Below are 15,676 nucleotides of genomic sequence, written 5' to 3'. Positions count from 1 at the left end.
TATATGTATGTACCAGGAAGACCAGCAATTCAGTAAAAATCTGAAGGACATGACCAAACAGTTCATAGGAAAAGAAATATGAAATACAGATAGCTTATAAATATATCAAAAGATTTACAACCTTACTCATAATAAAAAACTGGAAATTAAACTACAAGGAGGTTCTATTTCTTATCCACTAAAGTGAGGCAAAGATTAAAAATTTTTTTTAAAGCCTGTGTTTGCAAAGATGTAGGGAAACAGGCAGTCAGTGTTGGTATATAAACTGTAGAATTTCTTTGAAGAATAACTTGGAGATGATTATCAAAATTTAATATATATGATGAAGTATTTAGAGGGAAGTGTACGGATATCTGCAGCTTACTCTGAAATGTATCAAAAAGGAAGATGGATAGATATATGATGAACAAAGTATACTAAAATGTTAATGGTGGAGTTCAGATGGTGAGTATACAGGGGTCCTCTGTAAAATTGTTCCATATTTTTCTGTTTGTTTGAAAGTGTTCATAACAAAACGTTGGAAAATAATATGCATACATCTTTGGGTCAGCAATTCCAAGAATCTGCCCTGATATACTGGCACATGTGCATAAAGATATATTTCCACAAATACTCATTGCAACATTGTCGTGAGGAAAGATTTGATACAACCGAAATGTCCTTCAGTAGGGAACTGGTTACATGAGTAACCGTTCAGTGAAATGTTCTGTAGCTATTAAAAAAATGAGACAGATGTATTTGAAATTATCTCCAAGTTACTTATATATGAAAAAGCAAAATGCAGTATAATATACAGTACTACCCTTTGTGTAATGTTTGTACATACATAATATATCTCTTAAAGGATACAGAAGAAACTGGTAAAACAGGTTTCTCCAGAGAGATTTGGCAGTGGTGAAGGTGATGTGGTTCTGGGTAGGAGGAAGACTCACTGGTTATCCTTCGGCACAGTTTGATTTTTTTCATGAAAGAGTATTACTAAGTGCTGACTTACGAAGGGCGTGTTAGGTCTTAGAATTCTTTCTGAACTGGAATGGGTGTTCAGGATATTCACAGTGGAGTTCATTTGAAAGCTGACATTAAGAAACATTTGACAATCATTTTACATCATGCTTCTAAGAATGTGAGAGGACTTTTTCCATTCTCAAGTCCTTTTAAGGAAGTTTTTTTCATCTAGATCTAATTGCTCTAGATATGCCCACTGTTCAGCAAACTAGAATTTCTTGGCTTTTTCTGGCTAACACAACTACATAGCTGGCACATGTACTCATTTCCATTAAACCAACACATCTGTTTTTGTGACAAATGCGAACAAAAAATGTTTTGTTTAAATAGAATAGCCTCCACCAAGTAAATATGAGAAGCTTAAAAGTTTAGTCTCTATAGCTAACCTGATGTTTTTCACTTTTTCCTCCTGTTTGTTATAGACCAGAAAGGAAAAATTAGCTTCCTGATTTTTAAATTCTGAAATGATTTCTTAGTTTAGAATCAAATAGTCCAAACCAAGTCTTTAATATGTAAACAGTAATATTTATTGTTATAAAAGAGGTATATTAAAAGTTAACTGCTTAGTAAATTTTACGTGTATAAAAACTTTTAGTGCTCAGGATTAAGTAATTTTGTATAAAATTTTATGAAATATATCCTGCAGTTTTCTGATTTATTATGATTTTGCTTTTTAATATAACTTTAAATTACAAAAAATTACAAAAGTAGCACCTGTTTCTTGTAGAATACGGTAAAATTGCAAAAATGTCCAGAAAAGATAAAATAAAACTACCTTGAATCTCACCACCAAAGATAACTGCTATTAACTAACATCCTCCTGGTTATATATTTGTGTAGTTTGGTATGTTTGAGGGGGGAGATATAAAGAGAGGAGTTTTTAAGCAAAAATGGATCATATTATACATATTAGGAGGCAGTATAGCATCTTACCTCCTAATGAAACTGCATTCAGCATTCTCTGAAATGAAACTGAAATCAACAGTCAATTGAGTCCCGGTTCCACTATTTGTTAGTTACATGACCTTAGGAAAATTTTTAACTCCTTTAAGCCTCATGGAGAAAATAGAGGTGCTTACCTCTTAGGGTGGTTGTTGAAAAAATTAAATGGATAATTCATGTAAAACATTCTGTGTGTAAGTTATAATATCTTTGTATGGCTTACATTTAGAATAATTATCATTTTTACTTAAAAATGCAATTTAAGTCCTTTTTAAAATCATAAGTTTATCTATTTCTTGCTTAGTATTTAGACCCCTTCCAGCTCAGTTTTGAAATATTTGTCTTTTATTCCCCAAGTGCTTAGGTTTGTACATTTAAGCATATTATAAATTAGTTACCTATAGAATCAGATTTTACTTTTTGGTAAAATCTGTAAATAACAGTTAAAATTCTTCCATGTTGAAATATGCTTATATCTCGCTTAGTTGGAGACTAGCCTAGGACTTGTTTGTGGTCTTGTTTTTATAGTTTAAGATCAAAGTGCCTTCCATTGTTCCTAGGCAGGAGTAGGATTGCTTGGGATTAGTGAGATCACTTAGTCACTATGGCTGCCTATAAAGCTTATAGTGATAATTGACCAGTTCTGTATCTTTATTCCCTCTTTCCTCAGGACTCCATATCATCCACAGCCTAGATGAAGTCAATTTCATACAGAACCTTGTGTTTTACATTGAAGCTGCATATAAAACTGCTGTAAGTACTGATTTTAGAATGGATTTTAGACATATGATGTTTTTGTTTTCTAAATACTGGGCAACTCAGTTGTTTTCTTAATGCTACTGCTCATAGTGAACCAACCTAAAAGGCTTCTGGCAGAAATTGTCTTTAGCCTCTTTCTTTATTAAGACCTGTCATCCTGTGTCTTCTCTTCAAGAGGGTTACAGAGACAAGAGGGTCAGGATGCTATACTTTCATTCCTTTCAAACTCTGTGATATCTCATGGTATGTATTTGGCAATCTGGGCTAAATTGTGGTCTTATTTTAATGATTTAAGGTTTTAAGAGCAAGATAGCTAGGTTGTATTGTGGGTCAGTTAGCTACTTAGAAATAAAATTTAGTCATGTTTGTAATATATCTGTAGGTGTTGATTCAGTGCTTACAATGCAAATAAGTTATTTTTCCTTACAACTACCATATGAGGTAGGTTTCTGTTAAATCATAATATATTTAACATCTTCTCTGTATAAAATGTTAAGTTAGACACTATACAGGAGTGCGATTTTTTTCTTCTTCAGTCTAACATAGACAACTTTTCTTTGTTGTTCATTGAAGCTTTATTCATAATCTCCAAAACTGGAAATAACCCAAATATCTATCAACAAGTAAATGGATAAACAAACTGTGGTATATCCATAAAATAGAATACTACTCATCAATAAAAAGGAATGAACTGTTGATTCATGCATCAGTGGGTGAATCTCAAAGGCATTATGCTTAGTGAAAGAAGTTAGACAAAAAATGTACAGACTGTATGATTCTACTCACATAAAATTCTAGAAATCTGTAGTGACAGAAAGCAGATCCATGATTGCCTCAGGAGAGGAGCAGAGGGAGAGATAAATTACAGAAGAGTATGAGGAGACTTTTGGAAATTTTACAAATATTCATTATGATGATGATAGTTTCACGCATGAAAACATATCAAAATTAATCAAGTTGTACACTTTAAATATGTGCAGTTCTTTGTATATCATTTATACCTCCATAAAAATACAAAAGTTGTTATTATTTGTTGAATCTGTGTTTCCATTTCTGTTTCTGTTTTTGTCTGTTGCCCAGGCTGAAGTGCAGTGGCACGATCGTGGCTCACTGCAGCCTCAAACTCCCAGGCTCAGGTGATCCTCCCACCTCAGCCTCCTGAGTAGTTGCAACTAAAGGTATACGCCACCACATCCGGCTAATTTTTGTATTTTTTATAGAGACGAGGTTTCGCTATGTTGCCCAGGCAGGTCTCAAACTCCTCGACTCAAGCAATTCACCCTCCTAGGCCTCTCAAAGTGCTAGGATTACAGGCATGAGCCACCACACCTGGCCTGTTTTCCACTTCTTACTAACCACCCTCCTCCTTTGTGACCAACACATTATTTTTTATTTCTGTTAATTGGACAGTTATCTTTTAAGTATATTTAAATAAAAATTAGAAATTCATTTACCATTTCTGGTGTACTTCTTTTCTTCATGTAGATTCAGATTTCCAACTGGCATTATTTCCTTCTGCCTGAAAAACTTTCTTTAACATTTCTTCATTCTTCTAGTGATGAACTATTTCAGCTTTTGTATGCCTGAAGAAATCTTTATTTCATCTTCATATTTGAAAAATATTTTCACTAGGTTTAGAATTTTATGATGGCAAATGTTTTTGTCTTTCAGTACTTTAAAAATGTTGTTCCACTTTCTTCTTGCCTGTATTGTTTCTGATGACAAATTTGTTGTCAACCTTATGTTTGTTCCGCTACATGAATCTGCCTTTTTCTGCTGTCTGCTTTTAAAAGTTTCTTTTATGGCTGGGCATGGTGGCTCATGCCTGTAATCCCAGCACTCTGGGAGGCCGAGGTGGGTGGATCACCTGAGGTCGGGAGTTCGAGACCAGCCTGACCAACATGGAGAAACCTTGTCTCTACTAAAAATACAAAATTAGCTGGGCGTGGTGGCGCGTGCCTGTAATCCCAGGTACTTGGGAGGCTGAGGCAGGAGAATCGCTTGAACCCCAGAGGTAGAGGTTGCGGTGAGCCAAGATCACACCATTGCACTCCAGCCTGGGCAACAAGAGTGAGACTCTGTCTCAAAAAAAAAAAAAAAAAAAAGTTTCTTTTATTACTGACTTTAAACACTTCGATTATGATATCCCTTGGTGTCATTTTCTTCACGTTTCTTCTATTTAGGGTCCATTTAGCTCCATAGATCTGTGCATATATCATTTTCATCAAAAGTTTTCAGCAATTATTTCTTCATATTGTTTTTATGTTCCCCCCCTTCCTTCGAGTATTTAATAACATGTGTATTAGGCTGTGTGATGTTGTCCCACAGCTCACAGATGTACTGTTTAGTTTTTTAATTCTTTTTTCCCTCTGTGTTTCATTTTGGATAGCTTCTATTACTATGCCTTCGACTTCACTAATCTTTTTATTTACAATGTCTAATTTGTCACTAATCCCACCCAATGTATTTTTCAGCTCAGATACAGTTTTATCGCTAAAAGTTGAATTTGAGTCTATTTTTCTATATTCCATGTATCTACTAAGCTTTCTGAATGTATGGAATATAGTTATAATACATGCTTTAATGTCCTTGTCTGAGTATTCTAACATCTGTGTCAGTTCCAGGTTGGTTTCAGTTGATTGATTTGTCTCATTATGGGCTATATTTTCCTGCTTCTTGGCATGCCTAGTAATTTTTTACTGGATGAAAGACATCATGAATCTTATCATGTTGCATCCTAGATATTGTTGTATTCCTGTGAATATTCCCGAGCTTTGTTCAGGGACCTAGTTAATTTAGTTGAAAACAGTTTAATCCATTATTACTTTTAAAATGTGTTTTGTGGGACCAGAGTCATGTCTAGTCTGGGGCTAGTTATTCTCCACTACATAGGTAAGACACTTCTGACTACTCTACCCCATGCCCCCTGAATTATGAAGTTTTCTAGTCTGGCTAGTTGGAACAGGCACTATTTCTTGTCCTGTGTGAGCACTAGGTATTTTTTCCCTTTAATTCTTTGGGTGGTTCTTTCCCTAGCCTCAAGTAGTTTTCTCACTTACATGCATTCTTCATTATTCTGCTGAATATTTGAGGGGGACCCTCTGCAGATTTCTGTGGTTTTCTGTGTAGCTTTCTCTTCTCCGTTAGTCTGTCCTGCAAATTATGGTTACCTTGGTGTATCTGTACTCAGCTCCATTTCCTCAACTCAGGGAGTCTGCCAGGCTCTGTTTAGTTTTCTCCTCCCTGTATAGTGGCCTGGAAACTCTTACAACAGTAGACTGGGACAGTCATAGGACTCATCCTATTTGCTGCCCTTTCTCAGAAATCACTGTCCTTCATTGTGTGGTGTTCATTGTATTCAAAACCATTATGTTATAAATAGTTTTTTAGTTGTTGCAGGTGGGAAGGTAAATCTGGAACCTGTGACTTCATATTCACCAGAAGCACAAACCTAACAGATAATTTTATGCAAGCAGACATTATTTGTTGACTGATGGCTTTGCTTCTGACACCACAGGCCTGCTGTGGTTCAGTGCGGAAGTTAGGGTTCTTTGGCCTCTCCATTATATCCAATGATTATAACAGTAGAATTATTGATATTTCTGTATTCTCATACTCTAACCTTTGCTGCACAAACTAGAATGGAGCTGGATTGGGGGACAGGTAAGGCCAGTCATGGGTTAAACATGGCTTAGCTTCCTAAAACTTCACTTTAACTCAGAGATTTGGCATGAAAAGTAATTAAAGGTAGATACAGAGATATAGATGTGTGTGGGAGGGTGTGTGTTTGTGTGCATGCACATACACATGTGCACATGTCTGTTTCCAAGTTCCATTTAATGAGAGGGCCTAGAAGCAATGACACCTCAGTGACAATGAGTGTACCCAGTGCCCAGGTCTTGGATTCTGACTCTCATTTTCTGATCAAATAAACCAGGACTTCTTATGAAAGTGGTTGATTCCAGGGCTATGGCGGGGAAAATATGAGATAAGATTGGAGCATCTTACAGTGCCAAAAAGTGAAGAAATGTTCAAAAAGGGAGTGTTTTATTTTGTTATGTTTTGTTTTGAGACAAGGCCTCTCTTTGTCACCCACGCTAGGATTCAGTGGCGCAATCATGGCTTACTTCAGCTTCAACCTCCTGGACTCAAGCTATCTTGCCACTTCATCCTCCCTAGTAGTTGGAACTATAGAAGCACCATCATGCCTGACTAATTAAAAAAATTGTAGAAACCGGGTCTCACTCTGTTGCCCAGGCTGGTCTCGAACTCCTGGGCTCAAGTGATCCTCCCACCTCAGCCTCCTAAATTGCTGGGATTGCAGGCAGGACCTACCATGTTCAGCCATGCTCAAAAAGGAATAGGCATGTCAAAAGGTCACAGGAGCCAACCTGAAAGAATACCCAATGGCCAAAGCTGGAACAGTTTGAACAACAAAATAAATGGTGATAGTGTTTTATTATAAGCCAGAGAAAAACCTAAATATCTGTAAGTTCATAGTAATATAAATAACTGAATAAATAAATAAATAAATGGGAGAGAAAGGACAGCTCTTCCTTAGAGAAGAGTTGCAACTAATGGCTGTAGGAGTAATGAAGAGAACTGGAAAATCACCATTAAAGCACCACTGTAATAATTGTTTCTGGCAAGATCCATCAGTGGATGCTGAATTAGTGGGTTAATGTTTGAGAGAAACAAGGTATTTGCATATTCCTAAAGTATCTCTCTCAAGATATTTATTAATTACAAACGGAAAAATAGTAACAGTGGAATTGAGAAACCCAGCAGACATCACGTTAACCAAGTGATGAGGGTTAATATCACCAGTAATAAGACGTATCAGCATTGTATATCGCTGCTATGATGCACTGAGAAGGACACAGCATAATGTCTGTAATATATATTCTTGCCTAAAATGCATAATCTCAGTCTAGTCTAATGAGAAAACATTAAGCAAACCCAAACTGAGGAAAATCTACTAAATACCTGATCACTAATCTTCAAAGAGTGTCAGGGTCACAAAAGACAAGACTTGAGGAACTGTCACTGATTAGAAGAGACTTAAAGAAACATGACAAATGCAGCATGAAATTCTGGATTGGATCCTGGAATGTAAAAAGGCCACTGGTGGAAAAAGTGGTAAAATCCAAATAAAGTCCATAGTTTGGTTAATAGTATTGTGCAGATGTTAATTTCTTAGCTTTAACTATTACACTGTGGTTATGTTAGATGTTAACATCAGGGGAAGCTAAGTGAAAGGCATATGGGAACTCCTTGTAGTGTTTTTGCAACTTTTGTATAAGTCTAAAGTTATTCCAAAATAAAAAGTTTTTAAAAGTAATTTTAAAGGCTATATGATTCAGGGGATTTATAGAGCTCTGGCTAAGAGGGTAGGCTTTGGAGTGAGATTCCTTGGATTCTAATCCTGGCTCTGTCACTTATTAACTGTGTGACTTTGAGTGAGTCACTTAACTTCTCTTTGCATCATCAGTTTCATCATCTATAAAATGTAAGAATTAAGAAAGATAATGTAAAATGCGTAAATTAGTGCGTGGTACATTGTCAGTACCAATAGAGAGTAAAATTAGAATGAATGTTTACAATAAAATATTGGGCTGCTATTTAGGCTCCATCTTGCAGATCTACTGGGTATTTGCTTTAATGAAAAATTTTGAGAAACACCTCTCCAGATAGACAGAGTTATAGTTCTTAGCCCTCCTGATAAACTGTTGAGGAGTCTTCCAATGGCTTGGAGGCCCCAGTAGAATTTAAAGCTATTGGCAAAGTAGCTGCAGGGTCCACCCCACACGTTAGCATCTCCTAAATAAGCATTGTGGGTATATATATATATATGGCAAATTAGTTACTCCTAGTGTCTTTTATTCAAGGGTAAACACTTCTTGCATCTAGGAAGTATTTAGTAGTTATGACTTGCTAATTGTATATTGGTTATTTTATGCCAGGACTTCGGGATATGGGAACGTGGAGACAAGACCAACCAAGGGATCTCAGAGTTGAATGCCAGTTCAGTTGGAATGGCAAAGGTAATTTTCCTTTCCTGTTTGTACTAAGTATGGGATAAGGAAGTCTGGTATCCCTTTGTCACAGATAAAACCTAATGTGACTGTGGACCGTAATCAAATTAATTATTATTTTAAACCACAGGCAACATTCAGATTCTCCTGTAGAACCATGGATATGTAGATGAAAACTTTCATAAGCTGCAGATTTGATATCCAACTGCTTTTGTGGCATGTCTCTACTTATATTATATGCCATAAGGACTTGAAAGGACTTAAACTAAACTTATCATCTCTACCATTACAAAAACAAGCAAAAGAAGGCTTTTATTCCTTTTGTTTACCAGTTGACCAAGCTTTATATCAAGGAATCATCTTTCAATCCTCTATCCTCTTTATTTTCCTCCATCCCCCAAATCATCATCATCATCATCATTAGCAGCAGCAGCATTACTGTTCAACTTGGCTCTACTTTTTCATCCTACCCACTATTGTCTTCTCTGGAAACAATAAGAAGACATACAATAAGATAGCAGGAATAAGATCAAACATATCCATTATGAGAAATATGCATGATTTAGTCTGTCCTACTAATATGCAAAGATATAGATTGATTTTAAAAAATAAAAGGAAATCCAATGTATGCTGTCTATAAGAGCTCTAATATAACAAAATGATACAGAAAGGTTAAAAACAGAAAGATGAGCAAAATACAGTCTGACAAACATAAAAAAGAGCTAGGGTGACTATGTGAATGTCAAGTGAAGTAGAATTCAAAGTAAAAAATATTACATGGAACAGAGAGGACAAAGGGAGTCACAATAGAATTTTATTCCATTTTTATTTTATTTTATTTATTTATTATTATTATTATTTTTTGAGACGGAGTCTTGCCCTGCTGCCCAGACTGGAGTGCAGTGGCACGATCTTGGCTCACTGCAACCTCCACCTCCTGGGTTTAAGAGATTCTCCTGCCTCAGCCTCCCGAGTAGCTGGGACTGCAGGCATCCGCCACCATGCCCAGCTAATTTTTTTTTTTTTTTTTTTAGTAGAGACAGGGTTTTGCCATGTTGACGAGGCTGGTCTCGAACTCCTGACCTCAGGTGATCCGTCTGCCTTGGCCTCCCAAAGTGCTGGGATTACAGGCATGAGCCACTGCACCCGGCCTAACAATCTCATAGTGCACTGAACAACATAACCAAACATCCTTCTATGTCATTTCACACAGACAAATTTAGTTCATTCTTTTCAGCTGCTATACAGTATTTAATAATTGCTCCATTGACAGAATTGTCTTTATTTTTTAACATTCTAGATAATGCTTTAGTGAAGATCCTTGTACATACATCCAGGTAAATTTACACAAATATTTTTATAGGAAAAATTCCTCAAAGTGGACCCCTTAGGTTAAGGGATGTATACTTTTAAATTGCCCTTCAGATATGAACAGACACTTCTCAAAAGAAGACATTCATGCAGCCAAAAGACACATGAAAAAATGCTTATCATCACTGGCCATCAGAGAAATGCAAATCAAAACCACAGTGAGATACCATCTCACACCAGTTAGAATGGCGATCATTAAAAAGTCAGGAAACAACAGGTGCTGGAGAGGATGTGGAGAAATAGGAACACTTTTACACTGTTGGTGGGAATGTAAACTAGTTCAACCATTGTGGAGGTCAGTGTGGCGATTCCTCAGGGATCTAGAACTAGAAATACCATTTGACCCAGCCATCCCATTACTGGGTATATACCCAAAGGATTATAAATCATGCTGCTATAAAGACACATGCACACATATGTTTATTGTGGCACTATTCACAATAGCAAAGACTTGGAACCAACCCACATGTCCAACAATGATAGACTGGCTTAAGAAAATGTGGCACATATACACCATGGAATACTATGCAGCCATAAAAAATGATGAGTTCATGTCCTTTGTGGGGACATGGATGAAGCTGGAAACCATCATTCTCAGCAAACTATCCCAAGGACAAAAATCCAAACACCGCATGTTCTCACTCATAGGTGGGAATTGAACAATGAGAACACATGGACACAGGAAGGGGAACATCACACACCAGGGCCTGTTGTGGGGTGGGGAGAGGGGGGAGGGATAGCATTAGGAGATATACCTAATGTTAAATGACGAGTTAATGTGTGCAGCACACCAATATGGCACATGTATACATATGTAACAAACCTTCATGTTGTGTACATGTACCCTAAAACTTAAAGTATAATAAAAAAAAATTTCAAATGAAAAAAAAAATAAGTTGCCCTTCAAAAATATTTCCACTAGTTTACATTTCCCCATCCTCATATGACAGATATATGTCATTATGTACCATAGATGTCATTTTTCTTTTCTTTTTTTTTAATCATATGCTGTTTCTTTCAGTGAATAAAAGTGTTTGACAGAGAAATACCTTTGGAAACAAATATTGAGAACATGTTATTACAACCTGTTTCTTTTTGCACTGGTACTTATTATTACAAATTTACGTATAGAGCTTTTTTGCCACTTTTCTCAAAGTCTCACTACCTGGATATTATCAATATTTTTGTATATTTGATTTAAAGATTTTTACCATTTAAACTTTTTTACTTTTTATTTTGTAATCATTTGTGACTTAGAGGAAAGTTATAATAATTGTACAAAGAATTCCTATATAGTACCCTTCACTCAAGTTCCCTACTTGTTAATATTTGCTTTATCTTTTTCTCTGATTAAACAAAACAAACACACAAACACACAATTATTTTTTTCTGAACCAGTAGAGAGTACATTGCAGACATGATGCCTCATTACTCCTAAATATTTCAGTGTGAATTTCCTCAAGGACTCTTTTATAACCATGATACAAGCATCAAAATCAGGAAATGAACACTGGCATTATACTGCCACCTAATTGATATAGCCTATTCAAATTTATTTAGTTGTCCCAATAATGTGATTTATAGCAAAAAAAAAATCCTTTTGATCCAGGATCCAGTCTAAGATAACATATTACATTTAACTGTAATGTCTCTTTAGGCTTCTTCCGTCTGAAACAGTGCCTCAGTCCTTACTTGTCTTTCATGACCTTAGCATTTTTGAAGAGCATAGGCCAGTTATTTTACAGAATGTTCCTCGATTTGATTTCGTGTGATATTTCCTCACGATTAGATTCAGGTTATGTGTTTTTGGCCAGAATACCACAGAGGTGATGCTGTGTCCTTAGTTTATCATCAGGAAGCACATGATGTGAATTTGTCCCGTTACTGTTGATGTTATCTTTTATGACTTCATTAAGGTGGTATCTGCCAGGTTTCTCCACTGTAAATTTTCTATTTTCCCTTTGTAATTGCTATGACTTGAATGTTTGTAGTCCCCCCTCACCAAAATTCGTATTGAAACTTAATTACCAATGTAGCAGTATTGAGAGGTGGAGCCTTTAAGCCGTGACTGGATCATAAGGGTTCTTCCCTCATGAATGCATTAATCAATTCATGGATTAATGGATTAGTGAGTTATCATGGGAATGGGACTGGTGGCTTTATAAGAAAAGGAAGAGACACTTGAGCTAGCACAAACAGGCCCCCTCATCATCTGATACCCCATTCCACCTTGGGACTCTGCAGAGTTTCTACCCGCCAGAAGCCCTCACCAGATGGGGACCCTTGACATTGGACTTAGCAGCATGATGAATGGGAGCCAGGTGCTATTCCTCAAGACAATGGAGGAAAGACCCCAAGGCATTTCAGAGATCTTAGATGCTGCCTTTTCCATCACAGGCCCAAAGGTCTAGGAGGGCAGAATAGTTTCAGGGGACAGGCTTGGGGTGTTCTTTATGGGCTGTGCCCAGGACTGCCTTGGAACTGTACTCCTGGCACCCCTGCTTCAGTGTTCACTCAGCTCATGCCACTACTCCAAAAGGTCCGAGTGATAAACCTTGAAGGTATCCATGTGGTGTTAATTCTGCAGGCCCACAGAATGCAAGAGCTGCAGAAGCATGACAGTTTCCACCTGGATCTCAAAGGATATATAAAACAGCTTCTGTCCTGAATGGTATTGCCTAGGTTTTCTTCTAGGGTTTTTATGGTTTTAGGTCTAACATTTAAGTCTTTAATCCATTTTGAATTAATTTTTGTATAAGGTGTAAGGAAGGGATCCAGTTTCAGCTTTCTACATATGGCTAGCCAGTTTTCCCAGCACCGTTTATTAAATAGGGAATCCTTTCCCCATTGCTTGTTTTTGTCAGGTTTGTCAAAGATCAGATAGTTGTAGATATGCGGCATTATTTCTGAGGGCTCTGTTCTGTTCCATTGGTCTATATCTCTGTTTTGATACCAGTACCATGCTGTTTTGGTTACTGTAGCCTTGTAGTATAGTTTGAAGTCAGGTAGTGTGATGCCTCCAGCTTTGTTCTTTTGGCTTAGGATTGACTTGGTGATGCGGGCTCTTTTTTGGTTCCATATGAACTTTAAAGTAGTTTTTTCCAATTCTGTGAAGAAAGTCATTGGTGGCTTGATGGGGATGGCATTGAATCTATAAATTACTTTGGGCAGTATGGCCATTTTCACGATATTGATTCTTCCTACCCATGAGCATGGAATGTTCTTCCATTTGTTTGTATCCTCTTTTATTTCATTGAGCAGTGGTTTGTAGTTCTCCTTGAAGAGGTCCTTCACATCCCTTGTAAGTTGGATTCCTAGGTATTTTATTCTGTTTGAAGCAATTGTGAATGGGAGTTCACTCATGGTTTGGCTCTCTGTTTGTCTGTTATTGGTGTATAAGAATGCTTGTGATTTTTGTACATTGATTTTGTATCCTGAGACTTTGCTGAAGTTGCTTATCAGCTTGAGGAGATTTTGGGCTGAGACAATGGGGTTTTCTAGATATACAATCATGTCATCTGCAAACAGGGACAATTTGACTTCCTCTTTTCCTAATTGAATACCCTTTATTTCCTTCTCCTGCCTAATTGCCCTGGCCAGAACTTCCAATACTGTGTTGAATAGGAGTGGTGAGAGAGGGCATCCCTGTCTTGTGCCCGTTTTCAAAGGGAATGCTTCCAGTTTTTGCCCATTCAGTATGATATTGGCTGTGGGACTGTCATAGATAGCTCTTATTATTTTGAGATACGTCCCATCAATACCTAATTTATTGAGAGTTTTTAGCATGAAGCGTTGTTGAATTTTGTCAAAGGCCCTTTCTGCATCTGTTGAGATAATCATGTGGTTTTTGTCTTTGGTTCTGTTTATATGCTGGATTACATTTATTGATTTGCATATGTTGAACCAGCCTTGCATCCCAGGGATGAAGCCCACTTGATCATGGTGGATAAGCTTTTTGATGTGCTGCTGGATTTGGTTTACCAGTATTTTATTGAGGATTTTTGCATCAATGTTCATCAGGGATATTGGTCTAAAATTCTCTTTTTTGGTTGTGTCTCTGCCAGGCTTTGGTATCAGGATGATGCTGGCCTCATAAAATGAGTTAGGGAGGATTCCCTCTTTTTCTATTGGTTGGAATAGTTTCAGAAGGAATGGTACCAGCTCCTCTTTGTACCTCTGGTAGAATTCCGCTGTGAATCCATCTGGTCCTGGACTTTTTTTGGTTGGTAAGCTATCCTTCACGTCTAAAACACCAAAAGCAATGGCAACAAAAGCCAAAATTGACAAATGGGGTCTAATTAAACTAAAGAGCTTCTGTACAGCAAAAGAAACTACCATCAGAGTGAACAGGCAACCTACAGAATGGGAGAAAAGTTTTGCAACCTACTCATCTGACAAAGGGCTAATATCCAGAATCTACAATGAACTCAAAGAAATTTACAAGAAAAAAACAAACAACCCCATCAAAAAGTGGGCAAAGGATATGAACAGACACTTCTCAAAAGAAGACATTTATGCCGCCAAAAAACATGAAAAAATACTCATCATCACTGGCCATCGGAGAAATGCAAATCAAAACCACAATGAGATAACATCTCACACCAGTTAGAATGGTGATCATTAAAATGTCAGGAAACAACAGGTGCTGGAGAGGATGTGGAGAAATAGGAACACTTTTACACTGTTAGTGGGACTGTAAACTAGTTCAACCATTGTGGAAGTCAGTGTGGCGATTCCTCAGGGATCTAGAACTAGAAATACCATTTGACCCAGCCATCCCATTACTGGGTATATACCCAAAGGATTATAAATCATGCTGCTATAAAGACACGTGCACACGTATGTTTATAGCCGCACTATTCACAATAGCAAAGACTTGGAACCAACCCATATGTCCAACAATGATAGTCTGGCTTAAGAAAATGTGGCACATATACACCATGGAATACTATGCAGCCATAAAAAATGATGAGTTCATGTCCTTTGTGGGGACATGGATGAAGCTGGAAACCATCATTCTCAGCAAACTATCCCAAGGACAAAAATCCAAACACCGCATGTTCTCACTCATAGGTGGGAATTGAACAATGAGAACACATGGACACAGGAAGGGGGAACATCACACACCGGGGCCTGTTGTGGGGTGGGGGGAGGGGGGAGGGATAGCATTAGGAGATATACCTAATGCTAAATGACAAGTTACTGGGTGCAGCACACCAACATGGCACGTGTATACATATGTAACAAACCTTCATGTTGTGCACATGTACCCTAAAACTTAAAGTATAATAGTAATAAAATTAAAAACAACAGCAACAACAACAACAACAAAAAGAAAAACAGCTCTGGGCCCAGGCAGAGACTCGTCACAGGGGTGGAACCACAACAGAGAGCCCCCGCTAGAGCAACACTGAAGCAGAAACATGGGGTTGCAGCTTCCACAGAGACTTCCCCTAGGGCAGGACCACCACTGGAATGCCAGAACTGTGGAGTCACTGGCAGCATGCAAGGTCTGCCTGAGAAAGCTTCAGATACCAGACTGCAACCCATAGAAGCAGCCACCT

General features: G+C 37.4%; 1 protein-coding gene across 1 annotated transcript in view; it reads left to right on the top strand.

Moving 5' to 3' along the window:
* The window catches only part of PHKA1 (phosphorylase kinase regulatory subunit alpha 1), a 134,774-nt gene that overhangs the window by 26,771 nt on the left and 92,327 nt on the right, over nucleotides 1-15,676 (top strand). Inside the window, exons 5-6 of the mRNA XM_004064391.4 lie at nucleotides 2,618-2,700; nucleotides 8,670-8,750. Of these exons, the coding sequence (XP_004064439.1) occupies nucleotides 2,618-2,700; nucleotides 8,670-8,750 (164 nt within the window). The remainder of the gene's footprint in view (nucleotides 1-2,617; nucleotides 2,701-8,669; nucleotides 8,751-15,676) is intronic.

Source organism: Gorilla gorilla, chromosome X, assembly GCF_029281585.2.
Source record: "Gorilla gorilla gorilla isolate KB3781 chromosome X, NHGRI_mGorGor1-v2.1_pri, whole genome shotgun sequence".
NCBI lineage: Eukaryota > Metazoa > Chordata > Mammalia > Primates > Hominidae > Gorilla > Gorilla gorilla.
The sequence above is the reverse complement of the archived record's forward strand: the minus strand, read 5'-3'. Positions and strand labels throughout refer to the sequence as shown.